General features: G+C 46.6%; 1 protein-coding gene across 1 annotated transcript; it reads right to left on the bottom strand.

Moving 5' to 3' along the window:
* Nucleotides 1-2,491: 2,491 nt before the first annotated feature.
* LOC138515166 (uncharacterized) lies at nt 2,492-2,983 on the bottom strand. The gene has a single exon (XM_069630156.1). It carries the CDS (start codon nt 2,981-2,983, stop codon nt 2,492-2,494), a length of 492 nt encoding a protein of 163 aa, XP_069486257.1.
* Between the last annotated feature and the right edge of the window lie 11,345 nt (nt 2,984-14,328).

Below are 14,328 nucleotides of genomic sequence, written 5' to 3'. Positions count from 1 at the left end.
ATTGGGCTCTTTTTATTCTGTCCATATTTTACTTCCACAGGGAATCCCTCTAATGCCAATGTCCATGAGCTAATCCTAGACTGCACCAGATTACCTGATCTAATTCGTTTACTTTGTAAAAATTGCAAAGGTTGGGGATTTGTTTCAATGATCACTTTTTCTCCCTGAATAATGGGACGGAAATGCTGCAATGCCCAGACAGCGGTCAGAAGAGCCTTTTCACATTCACTGAATTTAGTTTAAACCTGAGATAATGCCTTGCTCGCATAGGCGATAGTTGTATGATTTAAATCATGCCTCTGAGATACCGCAGATGACATACGCTGATCTGTGAACCCTATTTCCATAAAGAAGTCTTGGTCCTTTATGGGATAGGCCAAGAATGGCGCTTTCATGAGACACTCTTTCAATCTCTCCACTGCTTCAGATTTCTCTTTTATCCATTTCCAGGGTGTACTGTTACCTGGCATCTGTAGGATATCTTTCCCTCCTTTTTGCCCACTTCACTTTGAGAATCTTTGTCCGTCTCCCCATGTTCAGAAGTCATTTGGATTGTAGCCACTGTTCACCCCTCTATTCGGGGACTATCAGTGTTCACACTGCAGTTCTTTAAGTGAACATGCTCATAAACATCACATAGTAACTTGTAATTTTCAGACTCTGAGCACCTATCTGCAGCTGGCACAGTATCAGTCCTTTTAATCTCTTGAAAGATGTGTGGCTCGAAGTACTCTTCAGGCGACTGGCAAGTGCCCTCCTTTTAATTACTCATTTTGTTCTGTCTGTGTCTCGTCAGCATTTTGACTCTCAGGGGAAGATGTTTTAACAACTAATCCTACCCCCTTCTCAGGTGTTTTATCATGGCATGCATGTGATATCTTTTTTAATGTGTCTCTCTGCTCTTTTGGAATTTCTCGTTTATTTTCTCCTTTCTCTTTTTCATTTGCACACACCTCGATAGTTTGATTCAACGCTAAATTAAACCAAACTTCCTTTTTATGTGTGTTTGCATCCCCTACCTCATTCTCATTTGTGGTCATCTTCATGTTTAAATCAGCAGACAATTCAGGGCCGTTACACAAAACTGGTTCATGGGATTCTGTACTTTTATCATCGCTTGGGCTAGTGTTTAGTCACTTGTCAGAATGCATAAGATCACTCCTTTGACATTCTGCACCCTCACTTTGTGGCTGCTTTTGAACTACACAGAGTTTTCCTATAGGCTCAGACAACATTTTGACTTGGGCCTCAAGACATTGAAATCTGTCTATTTCTCTGTAATCCTCTCTTTGCTGCCTAGGCCGGTACTGGTTACTTTCACCCTGGTTGACTCTGTTCTGGCATCTCTCAGGAGATTGATTTCTATTTGAATTGTTTCTGAACTCTTGTTCATGGGAGGTGGGGAACGTGGTGTGACCATTCTTTGGTTGTGATCCACTGGTGGTGGTGATTGATTATAGTGACGCAGGCATAGTTCATGTTTTGTCTTTCACTTTGTGGGAACTATCCCCTATGCTGATTTCCTTTTTCAATGAAGCGATCCACATATACTGGCCTGTCCTGATTGCCATATATCATAGTGTTGGGGTCAAATCTGCTCTGTGCCCCCAATATCTGGTATGGACCATTGTTTCTTTGATCTTGATTTTGTCTTTGATTGTTATTTATAGCTGAGATATCGGGCCGGTATCCCAACCTAGGTCTGTCTCCCATATACCTAAGACTAATGTAACTCTCTCTATTGCTTGGATCATGTGACTGAAACATCAGTGTTTGGGATGGCAACCTCTGTGGTGCGCTTCTCTGATCAGATGTCATATTGTTTCTGACCTGAGTTTGAGCTGATTCAATCCATTCCAGTGACTTCTTGTGATAAAACTCGCAAATTAACTGTGATATAATGTATTTTTGTAAACCATAAAAGTATGCAGTCTTAAACTCAGTCGAATTAGGACCAAAAGATACATCAAATTGAGAGAATGGTCTTTTTAATTCTTGGAGAAACTGGCGAGGTGACACATTTGGCTGAGGTGTCATTGTATATGCAGCCTGTTTCGCATCCTGCAATGACTGATATGGTGCGAAATGATGTCTAACCTCTTTTTCAAATTCTTCCCATGACATACTTTCTTGTTCTTTCAAACCCCTGATAATGCTTGCAGTCGCAGCATTAATAATTAAATGAAAGTGCTGCCTATATTGTTCCCTGGGTATTTGTAGGGCTTTAAATATATCATGCACTGTTTCCAAGTGGTCCTCTATGCAACACTCACCTCTCTTTTTGAATGGCTTAATCAAGGCCTTGATTGATTTCATTATTTTGATAGGGCTATTTGGCGCTATATTTGGAGTTGAATTGTTCTGTTGTTCATTCCTTTTCTCAGGGGTATGGAGCTGGTGGGAACCACCAGTGGGTGAGCCAAACCCCCCAAACGTGTTACAACTTACAACCAGGTCCAGCCACCAGTATAGCCACTGGGACATTATTCCCTCATGTAAAAATGAAGCTAACCTCAATCCCATTCAATGTGGTACCTTGTTGCTTTTCCTGAGTTTTAAAATTACATATTTGCTGTTCCAAATCTTTGCACTTTTTATGGAGCCGGTCTGCCTCCTGGCAGAGATAAGTATTTTCATCACCCATCTTATTAATGAAATGCTGCATTTCACTTATTTGCATTTGGCATTGATTACATTTCCTTTCTTTCTCCATATTGTCCTTTTTGAGGGTTTGCATCTGCAAAATGACATGCTCTTTATCTTGTCTAATGTCACTTACCAACCCTTTCAAGTGTTTTAGCTCTTGCTCACGGTCTTCAAATTGTTTCCTTCTCTGAGACAGTTGTGTTTCTAATTCATTGCAGTTAGATTGCATTTCTTTGTGGCATAAATCTAATTCCAATTTTAGGTTTTCCTTTTGCTCATCTGCCTCATCTAAATTGATCTGTAATGTGTTAATTGTCGCAGCATCATTTTCCTGCATTTTCAGAGACCGATGTAAAAGGAACCAGGTTTTGGCACACAGCCTTATTAAGCAGTCTTTTTCAGCATGTGTGTCTGTAGCGCTAAACAATCTCAAAAGACATACCTGAATTATACTGCCTTCCTCAAAAATATGATTCACTGGTTCTTTCTGCACTTCTCCACAAATGCGGTCACACCAAAGGATGGCATTATCTGATGACCACACCCCATGTGCATATAACTTTGCCTCTAGATATTGTACCAGTTCAGGAAATGCAGCTTTAATTTGAGACATAATGATACAGTGTGCAGCTCTGCACTAATCTCAACTAAATTATTTCCCTTTAAAAGCACAGATGGCTGTGTGGAACACACTTGCCATGCCCAGTAGCTGCTTTACAGTCTGTTCCCACAGGGCCAACACACCAAATATGTAAGAGGTTTTGTCTTTGGGCTATTACCTAACTTCGCATTATTTCAGTATTGTGGTATACTGGCGGTAAATTGGCACTATCTTATCATGGTGGTAAATTAGTGGTGAGCATATTCATGACACTGCCATACATGATAAGACAAACCTTCCCCTTTTTATAACTACACCCTACTCTAGAGTTGGCTGTAGTCATACACCCAGACTTAGCACATTTAGAAGGAACAAGTGTTGCTATAAATGGTGTATAAATTGTGCATAAATTGTGCTAATGACTTATATACACCATTATCTTATGCCCTTGAAGGGCCCTGTTCAGCCCCAGCATGCATGGCTGAACACACTCACACAACACACCAGCTTTCTAGCTTTCCTATATTGTTTCCTTTTGTTTCTTACTTTACCGCCATGGTGCAAGAACTAAGGTGCATCCTAATTACCTTCCCCATCTAAAGAATGATCATCAGACACATGAAGAGAAAAGAAAATGATGACACCAACATTGCTTTTGCTATCGAAATTATTATTTGTGACCGAGCCACTTATTAAAAGGAAACAAAACCATTACATTTCATGATAATACAGTTATGGGCTCTTACCAAGGAATTGACACCGCAGCGGTTATCTAAAAGGGAACATATAAACATGCATTGCAGAATATTTTATTTTTGTTAGTTCACAGTGTGCGAAATAAAACAGCAATGACTCAGTTGAAAGTAATGACCTATTCTTGTCTAAACAGCCACAGAGATAATTTACTTTCATTCAATGCTCTCCTTAATTTCACAGTCACTTACGGTGGGAGTTTGCAGTGTCTGTGTCTTATCTGCGCATCCCTTTTCTCACTCCTGCCTGTCTGCGATTAAGTATTCCAAGCACTGCACAGTCACTGGCACTCTCAAAAGATGGCCTTGGACTCTCAGCAGACTTCAATGCCAGGGACACAGCCTCTGAATCCTCTCGGCAGCCGGCAGCAAGCAGAAGAACCAACACCCTTTAGTTCACCCCTATTTATCTATCCTGTTTGTCACTCAAAATTAGAACTGCACTGTTTCTGAAGTATTTTAGCAACTTCTAAACTCCTGATCCCACTATCCAATCACCTACAAGAGTTTGTATGTATCTCTTCTCCTTCCTGTACAGACAAAGAAACCTCAGATTGCAAAAAGACAGTCCATTCATTTTTTTTTCACAGTGCATATTTCCTTTCCATGGAACGAAAAGAGAGAAATAAAAAACGTTGACAGAATTTCCATCCGTGTTCACTGACATTGCATTGCAATGTTAATCAGGGGAACTAATTAGTTACTGGGTTGTCATTAAATAAGGGTAGTTAGTTAGTTAATCTGAGTTATTTTAACCAATGCAAACTTACCCAGATGGCAATTCCCATGACTTTATATGTGCACCATGCACTTTGAATCTGCTGTCTTTTTGCAACCATTCTGCTTTGCCATTGAAGGTCTAATTCACTGTTATAATGACTCAATGAGGCATTCCACCTGCTTTACATAATTTACTGTCTCTTTTCTGCATTTACACTAATCCCACTGAAAATGCTGTCCTGTAATCCCACTTGCACCCACTTAACTGGCTGCTTTTATTGACATCACTGTCATATGCACTCATTTTGCAGGCTGCTTTTAAAATTACTGCCATCGATTCTTTCATGTCTTGCCTGAGCCCAGAAATTGGTTTTACCAGTTTCCGGAGTCTCTTCCAAGTTGATTGAAGTCTTCTGTGGGAAAATATAATGTACATTGCTTAGCCAATCCCCCACCCACAACATATTCACTGACAATTATTTGTGAGTAAAAGCTATCATTTCACATTGGCTTTTAAATGTAATTTTTCCTTATTTTCTATCACACGTGTGCAAGCTGTATTTCATTTAATGTTTGAAATGTGGTTCTGTAGGTCATGGGATTTTCTTTTAGTTTGATCTTTTGAGTGGCTTTGTAATTACTGTTGGTGAGGGGTACGGCACAGGGTTCTTTTTAATGTGACATGAATGAAAAGGAAAAGCCAAGCCGTTTTTTCCATTTGCAGTGTTTTGAGCGCTGCGGGTTCACATGGAATGGGAAAACAAAAGCCCTGTTGGGTTGAAATGTTGAACTCCTTGCCCCTCAGGTGAATTAACAGTAAGACAAAGCCATTCTTTTGATGTAGTGCATAACTTTTTGTGATGCCGATGAAATAAAGCAAACGCAGGGCCATTCTTCAATGTAGTGCATAACTTTTTGACATTTAGATGGAATAAAGCAAACGCAGGGGCATTCTTCAATGCAGTGCATATCTTCTGGTGATGCAGATGAAAGATAAGCAAATGCAGTGCCGTTTTTCAATGCAGGGTTCAAATGCTTGCCACAATGTGCCAGGGAACAAAGCACAGCTGTTTTTTGGGATGATGTTTAATGTCGTTTTTCAGGTGACCAGGATTTCTTTTAGGGCCTTTAATTGCACCCCACAATGTGTGCATGCTCTGTGTGAGTGATGGTTGTTGCATCCATGTTCGATGAACATGGGTGGCCTATTGTAGATGTGGGAAGGTGCAATGCTTTGCGATTCATGTGCTTGTCAGCTTTGTCATGCACATCTGTTGCTTGCCTGCTTCCGTACTTTGCAAGGGCATGTTGGTCAATTGCATACATGTTGTGGATGGGCATGTGCAACGCGTGTTCTGTCATTGACTTTGTACTCTATCAGTGAATTTTCTCATGAGTGTTCAGTGATGTGTGTTGTTAGTGCTTGACATGGTGGCATTCTTTTCATTGACTTGGACATGTAGACATGTGTTTCACATAGAGGGGAGGGACCATCAGAGGGCTGGAGATGGCAGGTGCTGGTTGTCTGACGCCATTTCATGCGCAGTGCCACTGCATATTTGGTGTTGGTGTGTCAGTGTTGGTTTATTGACTTTTTTGGTGTGTGTGTAATGGTGTCAATGCAGAGGTGCATTGGTGATGGGTGAGATGTTTCATGATGGTGTTTGCAGTCTCTTATTGGGGATGGCTGCTCACTTCTTCATGTGCCATGCCACATGTTCTACATGGTTTAGATGTTTGCTGTATCTGGTGACAGCTCATTCACCTCTGCTCATTTGCTACTTGAGGTTCAGTTCATTGTATGTTGAGTTCCTTGCTGGTCCACTGATGTGTAAGTGTTCCTTTGGCACTTGCTTGTCAAAGTGGATGTCCCCACACTTCATTCACATGTATGGCTAGTTTGCATTGGGTGGGTGTTGAGGAGGGGTGTGGCAACACTGTGGATCAGAGGGCTGCACAATTCACTTGTGCACTATGTCACGTGCACATCGAGTGGCTCTTTAGTCACTCAATGTGTATGTGACATGGTGCAACAGTATTGTGTCCTGTTGATGTGCAGCGAAGTGTGGTCCAACAGGGAGCCATGAAACAGGCTACAGTCCTGGGTTCACTGGTAGTGCTCTCAGGTGTTCATGTTGGAGGAGGATATCTGGCAGGTGTACTTCAGTGTGGAGGCAGTCCAGAGAAGTTGAGGTAGGTTGTGCTCCACATTTCACTGGAAAGAAGGTGGTCTAGCGGGTGCTGCATGGGGTTGGGGAAGAGGTCAGTGGGTTACTGGAGGAGGGCAGACTAGCAGGTGCTGCCTGTGGTTGGGGGGTTGAGGCAGAGGTCAGTGGGGTAGTGTGAGGAAGGAAGACTAGTGGTTGCTGCCTGAGGTTGGGGCAGAGGTCAGTGGGGTAATGGGAGGAGGGCCGACTAGCAGGTGCTGCCTGGGGTAGGGGGGATGAGGCAGTGGTCAGTGGAGTAATAGGAGGATGGCGACTAGTGGGTGCTGTCTGGGATTGGGGCAAGGGTCAGTAATGTAACGGGAGGAGGGCGGACAAGTGGGTGCTGTCTCGGGTTGGGTCAGAGGTCAGTGGGTTACTAGGAGGACGAACTAGCGTGTGTTGCCAGCTGTTGGGGATTTGTGCAGTGTGTTACTGGGACGAGGAAAGACTAGCTGGTGCTGCCTGGAATTGAGGGGTTTTCACAGGGTCAGTAGGGTACTGGGAGGTGGGCAGACTAGCAGTTGCTGCCTGAGATTTTGGCAGAGGTGAATGAGGTACTGGGAATAGTGAGGGCAGAATAGTGGATTGTGCCTGGGGTTGGGGCAGGCGTCAGTGGCGTACTGGGAGGAGGGCAGACTAATGGTGTTGCCTGCGGTTGGGACAGGGGTGAGTGGTTTACTGGGAGGAGGGCTGACTAGCAGTTGCTGCCTGGGTTTGGGGCAGAAGTCAGTGGGGTACTGGGAGGAGTGTGGACTAGCGAGTGCTGCCTTGGGTTGGGGCAGAGGTCAGTTGTTTACTGGGAAGAGGGCAGACTAGTTGGGGTTGGGTGGTTGAGGCAGAGGTCAGTGGGGTACTGGGATAAGGGCAGACTAGTGGGTTCTGCCTGGGTTGGGGCAGAGGTCAGTGGGGTAGTAGGATGAGGGCAGACTAGCATATGCTGCTTGGGGTTGGCGGGCGGGCAGGGTTCAGTGGGGTACTGGGAGGAGGGTGACTAGTGGGTGCTGTCTGGGGTTGAGGCAAGGGTCATTGGGCTACTGGGAAGAGAGCAGACAAGCAGGTGCTACCTGGGGTTGGGGCAAAGGTCAATGGGGTTCTGGGAGGAAGGTGGACTAGTGGGTGCTGCATGGGTTTGGGGCAGGGATCAATGAGGTACTGTGAGTAGGGCAGCCTAGCAGGTGCTGCCTGGCATTGGGGCATGGGTCAGTGGGGTACTGGGAGGAGGGCAGACTAGCGGGTGCTGCCTGGGGTGTGAGCAGAGGTCAGTGTGGTACAGGAAAGAAGGAAGACATAGCGGGTGCTACCTTGGATTGGGGGGGTTGGGGTAGGGGTCTGTGGGGTACTGGGAGGATGGTGGACCAGCGGGTTCTGCTTGGGGTTGGGGCAGAGTCCAGAGGGTTCTGGGAGGAGGGCAGACTAGTGGGTGCTGCCTGTGTTTGCGGGTTGGGGCTGGGGTCAGTGTGGTACTGGGAGGAGAGCAGGCTTGCGAGTGCTGCTTTTAGTTAAGGGGACCAGGCTAATTTCTCCAGGGTTTGCAGGTGCGGCTTTGAATTAGGTTGATCAGGCGTAGTTTCTCTGGGGTTCGCGGGGGCTGCTTTGAGTAAGGGATACCAAGCACAGTTTCACCAGGGTACGTGGGTGCTGCTTTGAGTTAGGGGGACCAGGGGCAGTTTCTCCAGGGTTTGTGGATGCTGCTTTGAGTAGAGGGTCCAGGGGCAGTTCTCTGTGGTTTGTGTCTGCTGCTTTGGGTTAGGGGAACTAAGTACAGTTTCTCCAGGGTCATTGGGTGCTGCTTTGAGTTTGGAAGACCAGGCTCAGTTTCACTGGGGTATGCGGATCCTGCTTTGCCTTAGAGGTTCCAGCAGCAGTTTCTCCTGGGGTTTACAGGTGCTGCTTTTAATTAGGGAGACAAGGAGCAGTTTCTCTGGGGTTTGTGGGTGCTGCTTTGAGTTAGGGGGTCAAGGCGCATTTTATCCAGGGTTCACAGAAGTTGCTTTGACTTAGGGGGAACTGAGGCAATTTCTCTGTTGTTTGTGGTTGCTGATTTGAGTTAGGGCGACTAAGTGCAATTTCTCCGGGGTTGTTGGGTACTGCTTTGAGTTAGGGAGAACAGGCTCAGTTTCGCCGCGGTATGCGGATCCTGCTTTGCCTTAGAGGGACCAAGCGCAGTTTCTCCTAGATTTACGGGTGCTGCTTTGAATTAGGGAGACCAGGTGCTGCTTTGCTCGGTTACGTGGCTCCTGGTTTGAGTTAGGGGGGGCGAAGCACAGTTTCACTGGGTTTGCGGGTGCTGCTTTGAGTTAGGGGTTTGGGCACAGTTTCGTAGGGGTACTGGGACGAGGACTTGTGAGTCAGAGGAGAGGAGTGGATGTACTGGTAATTGTGTGTTAGTAATCCTTGATTACTTGTTTACATGGTTCCGGCGTAAAGGATATTGAATGTGCACATTTTTGCTTACCATGTGGGCGTATCGTGGTAGTTGCAGGCGCAAATCATTGTTGTTTGCGCTGCAGATTTTGTTATGCTTTTGTTTCCATGAATCGGCTCCCCATGCTATTCTTTTCATCTGTGCAATGTTCTTTCTCGTACAAAGTAGTTAGCTGCCTGGGGTCTGGGGTTTAGGGCACGGGTCTGTGGGGTACTGGGAGGAGAGGCACTCGCGGGTGCTGCCTTGGGATGGGGCAGTGGTCATTGGTGTACTTAGAGGAGGACAGACTAGCAGGTGCTGCTTGTGGTTGCGGCAGAGGTCATTGGGGTTCTGGGAGGAGGGCGGATTAGGGTGGGATTGCAGGTGTTGCTTTGAGTTAGGGGGGACCAGGCACAATTTCTCCAGGGTTCGATAGTGCTGCTTTGAGTTAGGGGGACAAGGAGAACTTTCTCTGGGATTCGCAGATGCTGCTTTCAGTTAAGGGGACCAGGCACAGTTCTCTGGGGTTCACGGGTGTTGCTTTGAGTTAGGGGGACGAGGTGCATTTTTGCCGGAGTACGCAGGTGCTTTCTTGAATTAGGGAAGCCGGGCTCAGTTTCACAGGGGTGCACAGGTCCTGCTTTGCATTAGAGGGACCAGGCACAGCTTCTCCAGGGTTCACAGGTGCTGCTTTGAATTAGGGCAACAGGGAGCAGTTTCTCCGGGGTGTGTGGGTTCTGCTTTGAGTTAGGGGGACCATGCACAGTTTCTCCGGGGTTCACGGGTTGCTGCTTTGAATTAGGGAGACCAGGTGCTATTTCGCCAGGTTACACAGTTCCTGGTTTGAGTTAGGGAGACGAAGCACAGTTTTACAGGGTTTGCGGGTGCCGCTTTGATTTAGGGGGTTGGGGCAGTTTCATATGGGCACTGGGAAGAGGACGTGTGAGGCGCAGGAGAGGAGTGGATGTAATGGTGACTTGTAAGTTTATTCATTACTTTTTTACATGGGTCTGACATAAAGTTTTTGATGGTGCAAATTTTTGCTCGCCATGTGGGCATGTTGTGGAAGTTCCAAGCGCAACTCATTATTGTTTGCGCTCCAGATTTCTTTGTGCGTTTGATTCCATGAATCGGTTCCCCGTGATATTCTTTTCGTCCGCTCAATGTTCTTTCTCGCGCAAAGCAGTTAGCGTGGACTTATCGCTTTTTATCTAAATTAGGCCATGTAGTTTTATTGTTGCTGGTTATTTTGCCAGTATTCTTGCTAGAATTACAACAATCATAATAATAATGAAAATAATAATTTACAATTTCATATTACGCATTCTGTTCCATGTGTTTATTTCTATGTAAAACAAACAAACATCTCACATCTGTGGCTTCTTTCGTTTGTGAGCAGTGCATGATGTGAAGAAAATAAAGGGTACTTCAGTTTTTCTCCACCATCTTGTCTATCATTCGTTTCTATTGCGGTTTTCGTTGTGCTAACCTTGCATGTGCCCGGCTTTTTTCGTTTCGGTAGTTTATATCGCTCGCATATTTTGCACCTTAAAAGGAAGGTGACAATATCTTCGTTTTCACCACTACTTCCGGTGAACGTTGACGTCTAAAGAGCTGTATCGAATTATTGAATGGATGATTATTTGTCTGCACCCAAGCGGTGGTTGAAGAGGACGAGACCTGGACCTGGATTTCATTATTGTCATTATGCATTGTCGTTCTGCGACATTTAATCCTGACGTTCGTCGTTGATTAATAGGGGGACATTTTAGATGTACCAGTGCTCGTGCTGTTCATTGGCAGGAGGGCGCTGCCTTGTGAAGGCGGTGGCGCTCACTATCCGACAGGTAACCAGGTGACTAAGCATTGAACTGGCTCCGTGTGCTGATTCTGAGGGTACGCGCGTTCGCTCGGACAAGTGCGCCATTCACTGGCGTTACTAGCTGAACCCAGTGACAGGAAGGGGTGCTCTCGTACACGGGCGGCGCCGTTCAATTGGTGTTCGCTCTAATAACATATTATTGCAAACGGGCGTCATAAGTCATGGTGTGGTATTGCCTTTTGGGGTATGGGGAAATGTACCTTGTATTTAGTTGCACGCAGACAAACACATACGGACACATATGTAGTTGCAGTATGTGTGCAGCCGTTTAAGACAGACATTGGCGGCCTGGCTAATGTTCATGTGTGCACTTTATTGGGTATGTGCTATGAGTTTTTTTAGACGTGCTACTTTAGCATATCAGTTCCACTCACACAACAGCTCGTGTGTGAACGCGAGTGTTTACGTGTGCTCGTTTGTAGCCTGTGCTGCGTGTGCGTATTATGTCCGAGAAGAAGGTTCTGAAATATGCAATTTAAATCCCAGCATGGACGCTGTCCATCATCCTTACGAGGTCATTGCAGTATCATTCATTGAACAACAATGATACAGTGCTTAGAAGCGTAAGTAAATAGGTATGCGTTAAGCAATCTGTAACAACACACATCATTGGTGTGCCTGTATATGGATGTTTGTCGGCATATGCCAACGCATGCGTCTATATCAGCCTGTACATGGTGTCTAGTAGGTGCTCATTTGTTAACATTGTATTTTTTTTACTACTTTTCTGCAAGGAAAAGTGTGGTTCGACTCCGAGAGAAAAGGGCGGAGAGCGATATGTTCTGTGTGTGTGTTGTGTGTTAGACTGCACACATATCGTTAAATAGCAGCCACTTAAAAGCTGATTTTTAATTGATGGAATTCTGGTAAACATAATGCGTATAGTAAAGGAACCTGCGTTTTGGACATTGATCGATGCATGCCAAAATGAAATAATCGCAGTTCAAATGAAATCAGTGCTAGCGATATGCCGCTTGTGTTACGCATCAAAGAACATTTGGGGGGGAGGGGAGGGGCGAAAAGAATAGCACCGGGTGCCGATTTATGGAATCGTATTTTAACAAACCGTTATTTTATATGTTACGGATGCTTGTCTATAGATGCTTGTCTATAGACGGAAGCACGTTTACATATATACTACATATATACAGATCAACAACATATTAGCAGTGGGGGCACAAAGCTAGGCTCAGCGCGCTTGCGAAACTTCCGCGTGTCTGTATACCGTACTATAAATAAAGTGTTGCGACCTCACCAAAGCACGTTTTCTTGTTCACGCGCCGCACGTTCCAACCTTTATCAATGAAACGCACGCCACAATAACAACATAAACACGACCTTCTGCTCGCGTCGAATTGGCTCCCGCTAAGCCAATCAACGGGCTTCTGGGCGTGGGCAGTCAAGCTCCTTCCAATCCAGCATACGGGGCCTAACAAGCTAGCCGTTCTGTTTAGCTATTGGCTGCCGCCTTTGTCACAGGCGATGGCCCGCCCTGTTGACGTTTGAGCGCGTACAGAGCTGTCCTTAGGCTACTGGTGCTGAACGTCGCGGCTCGCGCGAACGCCACTTCCTGTGCGGGCGGGTTCTGCTCTCTCAACGCAGCGAGGCTGTCAGAGCGCGCGGCGGCGCGAGCCGCAGCAGAGCCGGCTCCCATCGTGGATGCACAAGCGTAGCTTCAAGGCTTCCACGATTTTTTACAAGCTGACCGGGAAGTGCTCGTCCTCTAGCAAGGGAGCCTTAACTTCCACAACAAGCATCGTATTCCCGCCGCTGCAGAGTATGTAGCGCCCCCTGCATTCCAAAAGTGAACATCTCATTTGAAATAATGTCCTGGATTGTCGGAGTTTCAAACTCTAAAACCCATAACAGTGAGGCTTGTCTCCGTTCCGACGAAGTCAATGTAAAGGGTTCCATCCAAGGTGTCGCCCCACATGGCCGCTCACCACCCCCCACACCTCCTCCTCCAGTATATGTGTCTACATAAACACGTTGGGATTTCCAGTGTAAGTGTCCGACTCACAACACACAGACACCTCACAGCACTTGTTCTCCCAGCATGGATTTAGCCCAGCACGTAATTCGTAGAAGATAAGGCTCCCCCCACACAGAAAAAGTACAAGGCTATATCTAAGCTAGAAACCCCAAGACAGGCCATCTGTCGCCCCACCTTTTTTGCTTGCCCAGGAACACGACCTAAATCCAACCCCCACCTCTCCCTTCAAAAATAAACTGAAGGAAAACAATTCTCCATTCACAACAGCAACAACCCCCCCCGCACCCCCAACCCCACGCACCAAAAACACATCTCCCATTCTTTCTTAGAGCCTCTTCCCAGGATGAGACACCCCCACCCTGAAAATAGCCCCTCGTTTCTGAACATAACCCCCTCTCCCACACCCCCTAACCACCCCTTTCCCAGTACTTGATTTGGTATACACATGTCGAATTGAAAAATCGCTCCTCGCACAAACTGCTACCCCCACCAACCCCAGCACGGGACTAGTCCACTATTGGCCCTCCTCAGCACCAGGTTTCCCCGAAGCGACCCCCCAGCACAGTCCCCTGCTACCTCGCCTCCGAGAAAGGGGCTCACCTATATGCCTACCCCTCCTCCACCCCTTCTTCTGCATTTCAGGACCCCTGAGCATGTCCGAGCTTGGGAGGAGGAGGGGGGAAGATTTGATCAGCTGAAACCAAAGGAGGAGTCTGTCTTCTGCACGCGCTACAGCCTTCTGCTTCTGCCGCGGGAGAGAAGAGGGAGCCGAGCACACGCAGGCACGCACGGGCATCGCGCGCTGCCCACTGTCCACCGGAATTCGAGAATATTTTTTCCCTCTCCTTGTCTGGTGTTCTTACTCGGGTTCTCTCTCTTTTGTTTGGACCGTTTCCAAGCATCAGCAACTGCAGGAACAAGCCAGGGGAGGCTGCGCCCCCTTCTATTTCGCCCCCCACCCCGTTGCTATCACCACACACACTCGACACTTCTCCCCCGCCCCCTGGAGTCAGCTGCAATGTGAGCCCCTCTAGCCCCCCTCCCCTCCACACCCACACACATCCACACGCACACACGTTTCCCCCAGCCTCCCCGTCTCCCGCTTCAGATGTGAGCACGGAGG

This window comes from Ambystoma mexicanum, chromosome 6q (genome assembly GCF_040938575.1).
Source record: "Ambystoma mexicanum isolate Mex_15411 chromosome 6q, UKY_AmexF1_1, whole genome shotgun sequence".
NCBI classification, from domain to species: Eukaryota; Metazoa; Chordata; class Amphibia; order Caudata; family Ambystomatidae; genus Ambystoma; species Ambystoma mexicanum.
The sequence above is the reverse complement of the archived record's forward strand: the minus strand, read 5'-3'. Positions and strand labels throughout refer to the sequence as shown.